Source organism: Magallana gigas, chromosome 9 (genome assembly GCF_963853765.1).
Source record: "Magallana gigas chromosome 9, xbMagGiga1.1, whole genome shotgun sequence".
NCBI lineage: Eukaryota > Metazoa > Mollusca > Bivalvia > Ostreida > Ostreidae > Magallana > Magallana gigas.
This window is the reverse complement of record NC_088861.1, coordinates 41,365,814-41,380,075: the sequence shown is the minus strand read 5'-3', so window position 1 is coordinate 41,380,075 and position 14,262 is coordinate 41,365,814. Positions and strand designations below refer to the sequence as shown.

General features: G+C 33.0%; 2 protein-coding genes across 2 annotated transcripts; one reads left to right on the top strand and one right to left on the bottom strand.

Moving 5' to 3' along the window:
- LOC117691572 (nuclear migration protein nudC) lies at positions 1–7,258 on the bottom strand. Its single transcript, XM_066070849.1, has 10 exons — positions 7,079–7,258; positions 6,433–6,510; positions 5,837–6,061; positions 5,309–5,389; positions 3,816–3,920; positions 3,128–3,196; positions 2,766–2,891; positions 2,182–2,265; positions 1,817–1,935; positions 1–365 (listed from the first exon to the last, which is right to left on the bottom strand). Exons 1-10 carry the CDS (start codon positions 7,154–7,156, stop codon positions 314–316), a joined length of 1,017 nt encoding a protein of 338 aa, XP_065926921.1. The 5' UTR covers positions 7,157–7,258; the 3' UTR covers positions 1–313.
- Positions 7,259–7,280: 22 nt separating this feature from the next.
- LOC105328132 (uncharacterized) lies at positions 7,281–13,325 on the top strand. The gene is made up of 4 exons (XM_011428903.4): positions 7,281–7,440; positions 9,459–10,099; positions 10,659–10,803; positions 11,172–13,325. Exons 1-4 carry the CDS (start codon positions 7,355–7,357, stop codon positions 11,314–11,316), a joined length of 1,017 nt encoding a protein of 338 aa, XP_011427205.3. The 5' UTR covers positions 7,281–7,354; the 3' UTR covers positions 11,317–13,325.
- Positions 13,326–14,262: the final 937 nt, after the last annotated feature.

Below are 14,262 nucleotides of genomic sequence, written 5' to 3'. Positions count from 1 at the left end.
AAAAATTAAAACATTTAATTTTGAATCACCTTATCAATAAACAAGAATTTTTTTATGAGTTATGATGAATTTATTAACTATAATTATGTAATCTTTAGTTGTAATACATCAAGCAATCATGTGTATACACATTACACTCAAAATAAAAACTATTTATAATACAAAACTGTATTTGCTGATAATGTTGTTATGTGTATATATTGTTTATAACAAGTGTCACTTTCTCACAGTCTGTTGAATGGATTCATAACATGAATATTTCCATCTTAATTAAAAAATGATATGAGATGTAAATACATGTAGTGTTGATGACTCAGTTGAAGTTACACTTGGAGAAATCCATTTCTGGGTGTTGTTTCATAAATCTGTAACGATGGAATAAAGAAAAACATTACTAATGTACAACATATGTACATGTATCAATTGTATCATCGAGCTAAGCCTTAACTTTGACATTTATTATTGAGTCGGAGAGGATCCACACATAAAGATGATCCCAAAGTGACACGAACACTTAAATTGTTTTCTGTACAAGTTAGATTTTTGTTTTAAAAAAATGTTGATGCATTACACATATTACATAACATTAACACCACTTTCCTAGTTGACAATAACATATAGCATGTCAGCATCCCCCTAACCACTATTTCAAATTCTACTACAACATAATAACCTGCTCGTTTCCAGTAAAAAATAGTGTACAACCCTTTCCTTTCCAGTCAATTATAACAAGATAAGTAAACAATACATCTTTCTTAAACCACTAAAAATGATAAAACACAACCCTCCCCTCTTACCCAGTTCATTATAATAACACGTATCCCCTCTTACCAAGTCTGTAATAACACATATCCCCTCTTACCCAGTCCGTTATAACACAGAACCACCCCCTCTTACCAAGTCTGTTATAACACATATCTGCCTCTTACCCAGTCTGTTATAACACATATCCGCCTCTTACCCAGTCTGTTATAACACATATCCCCTCTTACCCAGTCCGTTATAACACAGAACCACCCCCTCTTACCCAGTCTGTTATAACACATATCCCCTCTTACCCAGTCTGTTATAACACATATCCGCCTCTTACCCAGTCTGTTATAACACATATCCCCTCTTACCCAGTCCGTTATAACACAGAACCACCCCCTCTTACCCAGTCTGTTATAACACATACCCGCCTCTTACCCAGTCTGTTATAACACAGAACCACCCCCTCTTACCCAGTCCGTTATAACACAGAACCACCCCCTCTTACCCAGTCTGTTATAACACATACCCGCCTCTTACCCAGTCTGTTATAACACATATCCGCCTCTTACCCACTTTGTTATAACACAGAACCCTCCCCTCTTACTCAGTCCGTTATAACACAGAACCCTCCCCTCTTACTCAGTCCGTTATAACACATAACCGCCGTTTACCCCGTCTGTTATAACACATATCCGCCTCTTACCCAGTCTGTTATAACACAGAACCCTCCCCTTTTACTCAGTCCGTTATAACACATACCCCCTCTTACCCAGTCTGTTATATCATACATCCCCTCTTACCCAGTCTGTTATAACATACAACCCTCCCCTCTTACCCAGTCCATTATAACATACAAAATCCCTCTCCATGTCAATTAATATGAAGAAAAGCCAACTTTTCTTAATCCCTTATAACAGAGAGGGTCAAGAGGATCATAACACTATAAATAATTTTCCAAATCCATTACAACATAAATAAAATATTTCTTCCATAGTCCATACTACAACGTTCTCCCTCTTTCCCTTTCATTATAACATAAAATGCTATGGAATTTATAACTCACTTGTCGAGGATCTCTTTCTTTTTCTGATCCTCGGAGGTGGGGAGACCCATCTCTCTCTGTCTCTGGTCATACATCATCTTCTCCACAAGTCCGCGGGTATCTCCCTCCAAGTCTGCCAACTGAAATAGAAAATCAGGGTACATCTTTATAATCCCTGCAATTTTCACGTTCCCCTAAAAAAAAAAACCCCAAAAATCCCTTCCTTGAAAACAAGTACCGATCATTTAGTTGAAGACAAATATAAACATTTATATGAACATTTTTTAATTAAAGTTCCTTATTGATCTCTTTTAGTGGAAATTCAAAGATCTAAATAAAAATATAGGATAGTATTACCATTTTACTAAATTTTAGTATTACGGTACCTTTGAGGGTTCGGGGTTGACCTTCTTGGTGTTAATTTCAGGGTCAGTTACAATCAGTTTGTTCCACCACTCCATTCTGTTCACCTGATTAAAAAAAAAACTTTCACTGTGAATCAAGACGACTTGATTCCTTTTGCAATAGATCTGCTTTTCTTGCTAAAATTCATCACTTATTTTGATAGTCCGTTGTTTACCTTCTTATTTGCAGTTTGTAAAATGAGAACATAGTACATTTTGTCTATTGAATAAGAAAATAAAGCAGTTTGAATAATATTAACAGCAGTTTGAATAATGTTAGAGGACATCAATTTTTGTGTATGGATCATTCAGCTTCAAGAAAATGTAAATTCATATAATTCAAATACATTATTTCTAACCTTAAGAACTATTCTTGTATTTGTCACTTCAATATTTTTTTCTTTTAGCAGATTCAATTAACAGTAAAAACAACAAAAATTGGTTTTGAAGCATAAATGATAATCCACATAATTAGTCATTGTTAAAGACATCAGTCAATTAAACTCTATAAATACATGAAAACAGGGCTCGTTTAACTGAGGAATTAATCATACATGTATTTTTACCTTTTCTATGTTCAGAGTGATGTATTTCCCATTGTCTATTGTCCACGTTGATTCCTCTACCTTGATCTCATTAAATGTCTCTCCGTCCATTATTGGGGGCTGACCTTTCAGACCAACTTTTAAGTGCTGAAAAAATGTACATAATCATTATAGTAAATGATTCCATAGACAACACTACACTGTTAAAGGAGGCGTATTTAGCATGTCCAGTTTATATAAATCATATCTAACCAGATGGAAGCAAATACTGCAAAAATTTATTGATTCGGGTATAAAATATGTTATTCATATGTATTTTAAACTTTTGCATTGAAAGCACATATCATATATAGGAGAAGAACATGCGTGTGTGAGTAACATACCTTTCTACCGATTTCAACTACAACATCTTTTGATTTAAGTGGGAACTTCTTGTCGAACCAGCACTGGCACTGATCACAGAAATGGAAAGGATTAAATCAGAGCTCTAGTTATGTACATGTAATAACTATAAATATGTACAGAAACTAGTGTATTCTGCCTTAAAATGGAGGATATTAATTACCATACACGTATATCAATAATGATTAATGAATAAAACAATTGAACAAAGAAAATTCAATTCCATTTTTATAAAACAGAGAATACTAGTACAAGCAAGAGGTTTAATACTGGGAGGGATAAAAAAAAATCCTTTTCCAATCCAAAGATACTGATGCACATGTATCTGAAATATAATTTTATCATTTAGCCTAACATGTTTAACATAATTCAAGGAAATATTTACAGGGAAAAGTTAATCCTGTTTCTTTTTAATGTTATCTGCAATGCTCTCTTTCTTTTATGCACCGAGTTCCTCAAGAATTTGGGATCAACAATTGTTAGGCATATAAAACTAATTAAACTAATATATGTGGGTATTGACCTCAATTTCCCCCATGGTATGGGATCAGCAGTAGTTAGACATGTGTCCTAGATTACATGATATATGTGAGTTCTGACCTCAATTCCTTCCAGAGTTTTGGACCAGCAATCATTAGGCATAAATAACAAATATATGTGAGTACTGACCTCGATCTCCTCCAGAGTTTGGGACCAGCGGTAGTTCGGCATGTCCCCTCCGTTCCCTACATTAGGATCCAGCTTCCCCTTGTCAGCATCATCCTCATCATCAGCCTAAAAGAAATACATGTATGAAGTCAGTAATAACTTCTTAGAAATTCCATAACCTTCCCCATGACTAAAATTAAATTTAAAGAAACATCACAAAATCCTCCAAATCTCCAATACATAATAGCCTAGGGCATCCCAATATTGATACTGATTTAAGGGGGATGTGCGGTCATCTTGTACATTTGAAGATGAGAATGTAAACATTTCTTGAACTGGCTTGTTTCTGCCCGAAACTGGTCAAAAATGTTGCCAAAAGATGTACAAGCTAAAAATATGAATTCCTACATGTCATTTTGTTTGAAAAGTGTGCATACAAGAACAGGACAATGCCTTTTCAATCACTTAGAACAGCTGTCGAACTGCGCAGCTACAGACTCATTTTAAAGATTTAAAAATCTGAAAAAACGTGAAGGACGTTTACTGGTGTCCTTTCTAAAACCATTTGTTGATAAAAAGGTCTTAACTTGCTTATTTAAGTTGTAACTTTGTCTCAAAGTAGGCTACTCTATTCTTAAAATGGGCCTCAAAAACCACAAGATATTTTTATCTGTGTCTATGGAGGTACATTGAAGATATATTTTCAATGAAATATAATGTATACTTTTTTAATTTAAGACAATCACTCTTTTGGACCCCTACCCCACTTAGAAACTAATTTACTTTAATTTATACTTGTAGAGCTGAATAAAATCCCAATAAAACAAACATGGAACGGGTATCGAGATGTATATCAAATTCAACACGGATTGTTTTGATTTGACATTTATGCTTTTCTATGCAAATATAACATCAATGTGTCTCCATAGACACAGTTGTTCTAAGTATAGACTGGATTTTTGTTTGTTCTAAAAATAGATCCCATGCCAACTGATAAAAATAGGGTACCCTATTTTGAGGTTAAGTTACAACATAAATGTGCATGATTCAAACTTTTTCTCAACAAATGGTTGTAGAGAGAACACAAATGAACCCCCTTCATATTTTTTTTTTCTTAGATTTTTAGATCTTCAAAATAAGTCTGTAGCTGCGCAGTTCCACAGCTGTTTAAAGTCTTGTATGCATAATTTGCATACAAAAAAACATGTAGAATCTCATATTTATTGCTTTTATATCTTTTGGCATCAGTTTTGTTCAGTTTCGGGCAGAAACAAGCCAGTTCAAGAAATGTTTACATTCTCATTCTCAAATGTACAAGATGGCCGCACATCCTCCTTAATATCATTAAAATTCAATAGATTTCTATTGCAAAATCTTTCAACAAAGCAACAAAGACTTTTAAAAGACAGAATCACAATTAAGAAACCCCAATATACTGGCTGATTTGATTAACATTCAATGATGTGATATTTTCAATTTAGTCTTAATTTATATAACTACATGTATACACATACTTTATCTTTGTCTCCATTTTCATTTGTCTTTTCATCCTTCTTATCTTCCTCTGGTTCAGGTTCAGCAGGAGTTTCTTTTTTCTTCACAAAGTAAAATAATGACAATACACACAGAGTACATTAATAATTTATGTATAAAGCCAAGAAAGCTTCAAAGAATATAAAAATTATCATAATGAAATGTAGGTTTTTTACTTTCATGAAATTCTAATCCTTAATTTTATCAACATTTTCCAAAACATTACTAATCAAAAATTATAATAGAATTTTTTGTTTGCTTTTGGGGTACATGATGATACTCGGTACTTAGTTAACATATCATAACTTTTAAAAGTAGTTTTATTTCAAAGTAAACCCTTTTCAATTTTAAAAAATTTTGCAAAATTTAGTAACCAAAGGTAAATCCATTTACCCGGAATACAAAATGTTAATTACACATCAAAAAGGTAACTTTATTTTATTTTCTTTTGAAGTTGATATAAATGTCCTTTGCCAGTTGGTAGCAGTGAACCCTCATTGGCTCAATACCTTTTCAAGCTCTTTCTGTATCTTTTCAGCCTCTTCGTCTGTAATTTCCTTTATCTTTGGCTCCTCCTCTTCTTTTTTGAGTCTCTCCATTTCCGCTTGCTCCTCTGCTTTCCGCTTCGCTATTTTTTCCTTTCTTTTCCTTTCTTGCTCTTCTCTCTCTTTCTTAATTTCTTCTTTCTGCTTTTCTGCTATTTTTTCATACTTTTTGAAATGTTCCATCAACATCTGTCAACCAAATATATAAATGAGATTCAAAAAGAATTTTTTTTAAAACATCTTGGGTTAATTTAATTTTAAACAATATCTAATGTGTTTTTTCATAGGAGAAAATCTAATTAATCAGTTGACAGGCTAATTTGCAAAGCTGCAAAAATTCAGATTGTCGTTATTTTTTATCAGTTCAAATCATCTAAATGCATCTATATCATGTCCATTGTAACAAGTATTTTAAAAATCAAATGCAGCTCTAAAACAGCATAGATAATCAAAGCTGAGTATGATATACAACATGATTTTGGTTTCAATTTTTGAAATAAATGAAATAAATGTGTTAGGGATTTCTGTGCAAGAGATATCTGTAAAGGGGATTTCCTTACCTTTTCTGCCAGCCCTGGAGTTCCTCCAGTGTAATAATCTGTTTTTCTGACAAGGAAACTAAAAAGACAGTCCAGGACCTGTAAAAAATATCAATATAATGTTTTTGTTTCAGAAAAGATTTTTTTAGCCTTAATTAGTAATCAAAGTGGTTAAATAAAATCTTTCTTTTAAATGTTATTAAAAAGAAAAACATCCTTTGACACTCTTCACTTTCTGTGGCCTTTGAGGGAGTTAAGAGTGTGATAGTATGCATGTATTCATGGTTAAGTATTGTCATCTCCAACTATAACTAACTAGTGGTTTAACCCTTTAGTTAAGTCGGTAGAGCATTAGTTCATTAATTGAAGGGTTTGAGTTTGTGCTTTCTGGTGGTCACATCTCTTTTTTCATTATACTGACACCCTTCTACATGTATAATGCACGTGTTCATGTGTTGAAATTACGTTTATTATCTACTAACGTTTATTGTCTATCAACTATTTTTTTCCCGCAGATGTACAGGTCTGTACCGAAAAGCTGTAATTTTCTCTTGCAATGAAAATGTTTTCTATCTAAATAAATGAACAGAAGGAATAAATCTACTTTCACTTTCAAAATATAAATTTTAAAACATTTTCTATATCATCTTCACAAAATTATAACAACCTCTTCAATGCCTTTTTCCGATCGCTGACACATAGCAAGAAACATGCCATCAAACTTTTCTGGGTCGTGTCCTGCCATTATAAAAACAAAACGAGGTTTTCCTCCTTCTCAGGCTTTCTAGATCTTTCAACAAGCCCACACCAAGCATCCGCTCAAAGTTTATCTCAAGCTTTAAAGAGGGATAATTTTCCCCATTTGTTAAGAGAGTTTAAAAGACTAAGAATAGACTCATCTGATGCGCATGTGCTGTTTGAAGACTTCCGTAAACAGACGAAAATGTCAAGTTTGTCACTCAGTCGAAGTCAAACCTTTAGAAATCCTGACGAGGATTTTGTGCTACATGGCCAACGAACATCATATTGGTAAATGCAATATAAGTCACACTCTGCAACATGAAACAGTTCACTTATTGCAGTCAGATGAATGGGGTTTCGTGCGTTGCCATGTGACACAATGCATGAACTTTTGCAGAGATCCACGGGCCCTGGAAGTTATTGTAAATATATTGAATGTGCATTTTTATACATGCACATTCAATATATTTACAATAACTTCCAGGGCCCGTGCAGAGATCTTGAACATAAGTCATCAATGAAAATACATTTGCAAAGCGCAAGTGTTTTTCACTAGCATAGTTAACTTTGTGTTATTTGGCGGCCTTGTTATAAAATCTTTTTATTTAGGGGGGGGGGGGTGATTGGGGTGGGGTGGGGGTGGGGGGTTTACAGTCGTTTGACCAGTTCCGAATAGGGTACAGATTTGGAGGTGCTGTAAATGTTCCTGGGTGTTATTTTTAGATCTGATTTTTTGGCCGATATACACCATATCCCTGCTGATATAAATGCAATATAACTGCATTTATTTTTTTTTAAATAAAATTTTATTCTAACAAATTACGTGGGAAGCCATTTTACCAGTTGTGAATAAGCCGATGGGTTCCGAATAACATAACTGTTCCTATACATGTGGAATGCAGATAAAAAAGTGTCGGTCCTAAAACTATTGATTGAACCTGTTGAATAACAGGTTTAATGCAAACATCTCAGTTATTGGTATTTTCTTAACAAGACAGTTTGATTTGCACGGAAATGACAGACAAAATCACCGTAACAATAATATAGCCTGGTTTCTAACATCTTGTCGGAATACAGTCGCAGCCCCTCCACTTATCATTATTGTGGTACAATATGATTTATTTAAGACGGAGAAAGACATTTAATGAATTCCAGAAGTGTTTGTTTTAATCAATCCCTTCATTAAATCCTAAAACAGAGGGAAACAAATTGGGTATTCGGAACTCGTAAAATGATGGCTCAATAAAATTCTGCTTCCACTTGCGTTTTTATTTTATTTTTATCCTGTTTGCTTTTGGGTATGTTAGAATACATACTAAACCTACATTCAAAAAAAGAAATCTTGTCACAAGTGAAAATTTAAGGCACCGACAGACGATTTTACCTGCATATTAGCGTTGCAATGACCTGGATTTATTACAAAGCGAAAGTAGGTCGAATAATCTAAGACCGATATCAAATACATGTATGACCGCAAAAAATAAAACTACAGCAGAATTCAAACAAGCATTAATACGTGTTTATATTAAAGGTATTGATTTTTTCCTCCATGTTTTATTTCATTAATTTTTTGCTATTTAACTTCTGAACTATTCGGAACTGGTCAAAATTCGGAACTGGTCAAACGACTGTACATGTACTTTAACTGGGTCGATGGAATTAATGTAAAGTGGGCAATGGTTTATTGGCAGATTTGTCAGAAAGTTTCGCACTATGGTATCCTGTTACAGTAAGAACAGGTTTTAGGGGAGGAAATCATGAATTTCATTGTAATTAAGCATGTAACATTTTGGTTAACTTCATTTCTGCTTCACTAAATTTCTGCTTCACTAAAGTTGTCAGCATTCATGTTGACTGAGAATCAATTAAAACAATAAAAATATTAACAGTGCTGTAGAAAAGGCGGCTAGCTGTTTTGTTTGGAGGTATGCTGTTACATATATGTTTATATACTTATATTGAAAACTCTCTCTCTCTCTCTCTCTCTCTCTCTCTCTCTCTCTCTCTTACAACTGATGCTTGGCTTAAATTGTCTTCATGATTCCCTAAAAACAAATGTCCTTTATCATCAGGCAATTATATAATGTACATTGTTCATCGCAGTTGATCAGATTTTTGTGTTTTAATTTTAATGCTCTGCTGAAATATTTACCTTGAGGTTTTACTGTGTAACATGGAATATACAAGCAGAACAATTGTAGTTCATAATGCCATGTTCACTGAAAAGAGCTTTTGGTCATCTGATGCCATGCATAAACAATCATTTTCAAAACTAATATATATTTGACATTTGTATTTCCTTGCAGCGAGAAGCCTGACTATCTCAGTAATTCTCAACTGACCAGTACTTCAGAGAGGCTCTGTCAGCACCTTAAGTTTAACCCAGAAAAGTATGAGGACAGGCGTGGAAATCTGGGTAATCTGGCGACAAAACTGGATCGAGTGAGCCAGGAACTCTCCAACACTTTCACCCGCAGTGTGACATTCAGTGACAGTATGATGAGGAAACCTTCCATGGAACAGATTGTCAGGATCGACCATCTCTATGACAAGGAATTTCCAGAGGCCAAGCTTTCTAGATTCACTCCGTCGATATCCAGATCGGAAAAGTCTAGATATTACCCTACAGATGATTATACTATGGTGGAGAGGAGAGATTATCCATTAGCTACTTACGATTCACTAGCGAAGAAGTACTATCCTGTCACCTTCAGTGCTGTGTTGGAGGAGGAGAAACTGAAGGATCAACTTTCACGTTCGCAGTGTATGTCTGCGCCAGCCTCGGGAAGGAAACACGCCTACACAAGAGCCAAGTCAGCTCTCCAGAAACTGAGGCAGACAGCTGTGGATGACAAATATTACAAGTATAACTCTAGAGATTTCCAGATGATGGAGAGAAGCGATGAAGAGAAAATGTATTCAATGTTACGAGAGGCTCCTACTATAGGTAAATGCTGCAAGCATAAGTACATCATGAAGTATTTTTCACCTGGCCTTTTTTGCTTGTTTTACGTGTATTTTGTTTTATTTTTGGCCAAATCTTTCTGCTTGATAAGGGTATTAATTTGCATATCGCAATGCCAAGGTATTCGCAGTTAATAGGCATAGACTGTATATTGAAATATATAAAATTGCCAGTTAGTATTCATATAAGTTTTTTTTTTTTTTTTTTTTTTTCAAATTCTTTTATTGATTTTATATAAAACAATTTACAAGATTGTGGTCAAAGATAGCTTATACATAGATATGAATTTCAATTGAAATCATTATTCATTATTATGCACACAGTGATAAATATAATAAAACATACATACTAACATACAATGTATCGTCCGAAAACATAATCATACATGCATATATTGAAATGTTACATTCATTGGCATACGTAGTAAAAATAAGTTGAACCCCTGGCTTACCCGGTGGACATAACACATACATATGCATACAGTCCATATAAGTTTTTATACAATCTGATATGGTCTTTATATTTATATTTCTGATTTTAGCATCATCAATGGGCATGTTAACCACTCCCTATGAGAGTAACATTGCCACTCTACGCAGGGATAGACTCAGACTGGAGGAAGAAAGACTACTAGAGCTGAAAAAATTAGAAGAAATTGAGAAGTTGAGGCCTCCCAGAGAAAAATGGTAAATCTAAACAGATTGTTGATTGTCGGATCACACAGATATTGCTATGTTGTCTTGTTTAAATAAAATAATCAAAAAAGGCAATATAATGCCTTTCCAACTCTCCTCCCCCATCCCACCCCCCCCCCCCCCCCCCAAAAAAAAAAATTTAAAAGAAAGTGAAAAATACCGAGCTCATTAACTTAATTTCCTACACTCACTCAATGGCCCAAATTACTCATTGTTACTTGCCAGTAATGCATGTATTTCAGCCTCCTTGAGATTACATGACCGACTGAGCAACTGACCAATCTTTCTGAATTTTATCTGCATGCTAATGTGACTGTTTGAGATAGATACTAAAAAAAATTTTGATTGGTTGATTGCAGGTATGAGTCTACAGGGACTGACTTCCATTATGAATGTCACAAGAATACAGAGCTAGAAAAGACGGAACAGAAATGGAAAGACACCACCAAGAAATTGGAGAGAAATGAGACACTGATGAAATCTCTGGCTGAAATCTGTATGTGAGGATATAAAGCTTGTATAGGGAATCAATAAAAGTGTCTAAGACACAAGATATCAGACTGCTAGTTAGGACATTTGCAGTGTGGAATGAAGACAATTAGAAAGTGAATCTATTGTGAAATCATTGTGAAATCTATGCACTGGTCATTAAAAGGATCTGCATCAAGAAATTAGAAAGATGCAACTTTATGAAAAATATCTTTTACATGTCTAAAGGATTTTCATTTAAAAAGGATTTAAAGAAGGAATTTCATTGTGTTTTTTGTATGGAAAAGGAATCAAGTTACATAAGTACTTCCATGCTCAATAGCTAAGCTGTTAAGAATCATATGAACGTTTTGAAATATACTGCCAATCTACCAGATCATTTTATGGATTCTGATTTGTGTATTATACCTGCAGTTTTGTTTAGGTAATATGTTATGCATGACCAGTCTTTGTTAACAAAATAAGATTTATATTCTGGACTTAAGGGTTCAACAGCAGTTTTTAAAACATTCTGACGATCCTGCTGAATTGTGGGTTTTTTTTTTTAATTATGTACTATTTATTTATGTATTTAATTGCATTCCACTTTTGTTACACATACTAGGATTTTAGCTTGTACGGAAAGTAAATTATATGTGTTATTATAGATCATTAAGTTATATTTTATTTCACATACATGTACCTGTTTCTAGTCCTGTAGCAACCACATTTAATGTTTTATCATATAATATTATGTGTATGATGTGTCAGTGATTCATGTGAATTAAATGAATGTTCAGATAATGTTGTCTGTAATGATTGTTATTCATCTGTCTTCCTATCTATCTATCTTTCCAGATTATGTCATGTCATTCCATCCACTGTCTATCAGAAAACTATTATCAGTCTTCATATTTATTTGTATAGTATTAAAAAAAAAAGAAAACTTGAACAGTTATTTCAATTTTATATAAAATTAGACTGTTAAATCAATTCACTCTATGATATGATATGCATACATATACAAAATCTTGTAAACTGTATCAGAAAGGTCTCAGTGAATTTACAGATTTTATTTCAATCAGAATAACATTTATTTCTTATCATTATGTACAGTATATGTAAGTGGTTTATGATACAAGTACCTGTCAGTATAGACGTGGTGACTGTTGGATATATTCATTTTTTGTTAAGTGTGCTTCATATTCTTGCATAACATTGATTTCTTAACACGAATCTGATGGAAAATTTTCAGGAAGAATCAGCAATGGCTATTTGAGATGTATGGATCTGTTCAAATTCAATTTGTTTAAAGTTTTAATTGTTTTATTAGGGTTAGCATGCTTTGTTGTTGTTATTTTTCCTTTTTATGTTGCTGTATAGGTACTAGCTCACTTTGTTTATTTAATTAAACTGTAATATTGTTACATGTACCACTTTTCTGCTCAAACCATAGGTTTTTATTTGTTATTTGTTTCTACTGACAATGTGAATGTGATCTGGGTGTTGTTTATTTGGATTGAAATGGTAACATGCTTGTTCCAGAGGTTTTATTTTATTTGATAGTTTATTTTCTACACCTTTTGCATTTGGTTAATAGTTTTTCTTTTCCTTTTTTTTTTTTAAATTGATTGATTTTTGACATTCAAAGAATTAGACCTTTTAGTTGTTAATGAAAGTTTATATAAGTTTTTCATCGCTACAGACTAAAAACAATATAGACCTTTTTTGTTACATTTGTAGCACTTTCATCATCAAGATTCCATTTCAAGCGTTTAACTGAGTTTTTTTTTCATTTTTTTATTGTTTGAAGTTTTTTCATGATTTTGTTATTAATCTCATGCAAAATAAATATATTTTGGAAGTCCAAAACAACTGTGATATCAACATATAATAATCAGGGGCTTGTAACTTTTAGAATTTTACATGAATATCGTGTTGTGTATACACACCGTTAGATTTAGTTACCTGATAGTATTGATGCACTGTAGAGGAAGAAAATGCTGTATATTTTTTTTTTACCGTGAATTAAAAAGAAAACACAGTTTAAGCGTTTCTTTCATTTATTTAGTTGGGATGTGACTTTATTTGACGAAAATTGGCAGAAAAGTCAATAAACCCCAGCAAGAAATAATTGATAAATTATATAAAAGCTTTAAGAAAATTGAATTTTATTTTGAAATACAATCTATCAATGCGTTTAGTCGGAATATTCGGCTCAAACTTGTAATTTAACTTGACAACGTACACATTTAGTACCTGTCTAACAGACCGAAATAAAAAAAAATAGTTTATAAATTATGTTGTCACAAAAGCAGATACAGTTTCAGTAATATTTTTCTGGCTTTTAAAGTTATTTTGAAAATTTAAGGAATTTATTTAATACATTTGAGAATGCATGCATGTACATGCGAATTAGGAATCTACACCTACAACGGCCTCGTTAGATATTAACAAAGGTTATTGCAACATTATACAAACTAACGGGGTGCATTTACCCGTATTGAATGTGTCCTAAGCCATCTTCCACGATGAACTTCACATCATAACTTCATTATGTAATTTTAGAAAAAATATCTTCATTTCCTTTATTTTTTTTTAAAGATTATCAATAATCATAACATAATCCCATTTACACGAACCAACTATCCCGGGAGAAAAAAAAAAAAAAAAATATATATATATATATATATATATATATATATATATATATATATATATATATATATATATATATATATATATATATATGAAACTCGCCATGATCTCGTAAACATAATTCTTTTGGATTGATTTGAACATGTTTTATTGCACTATATATTGCAATGGGATTGGACACAAGTTATAAAAACTTAATTCGCCCTCTCCCTTCATGTTAAACAATAAATACAATATCGTTGCAGATACGTCTCAGTTTGTACTTCTTTTGGAAGTCAACTCGTCTGGTTCCGAACCACTTTAGACAAACAATGGAGGGAAAAT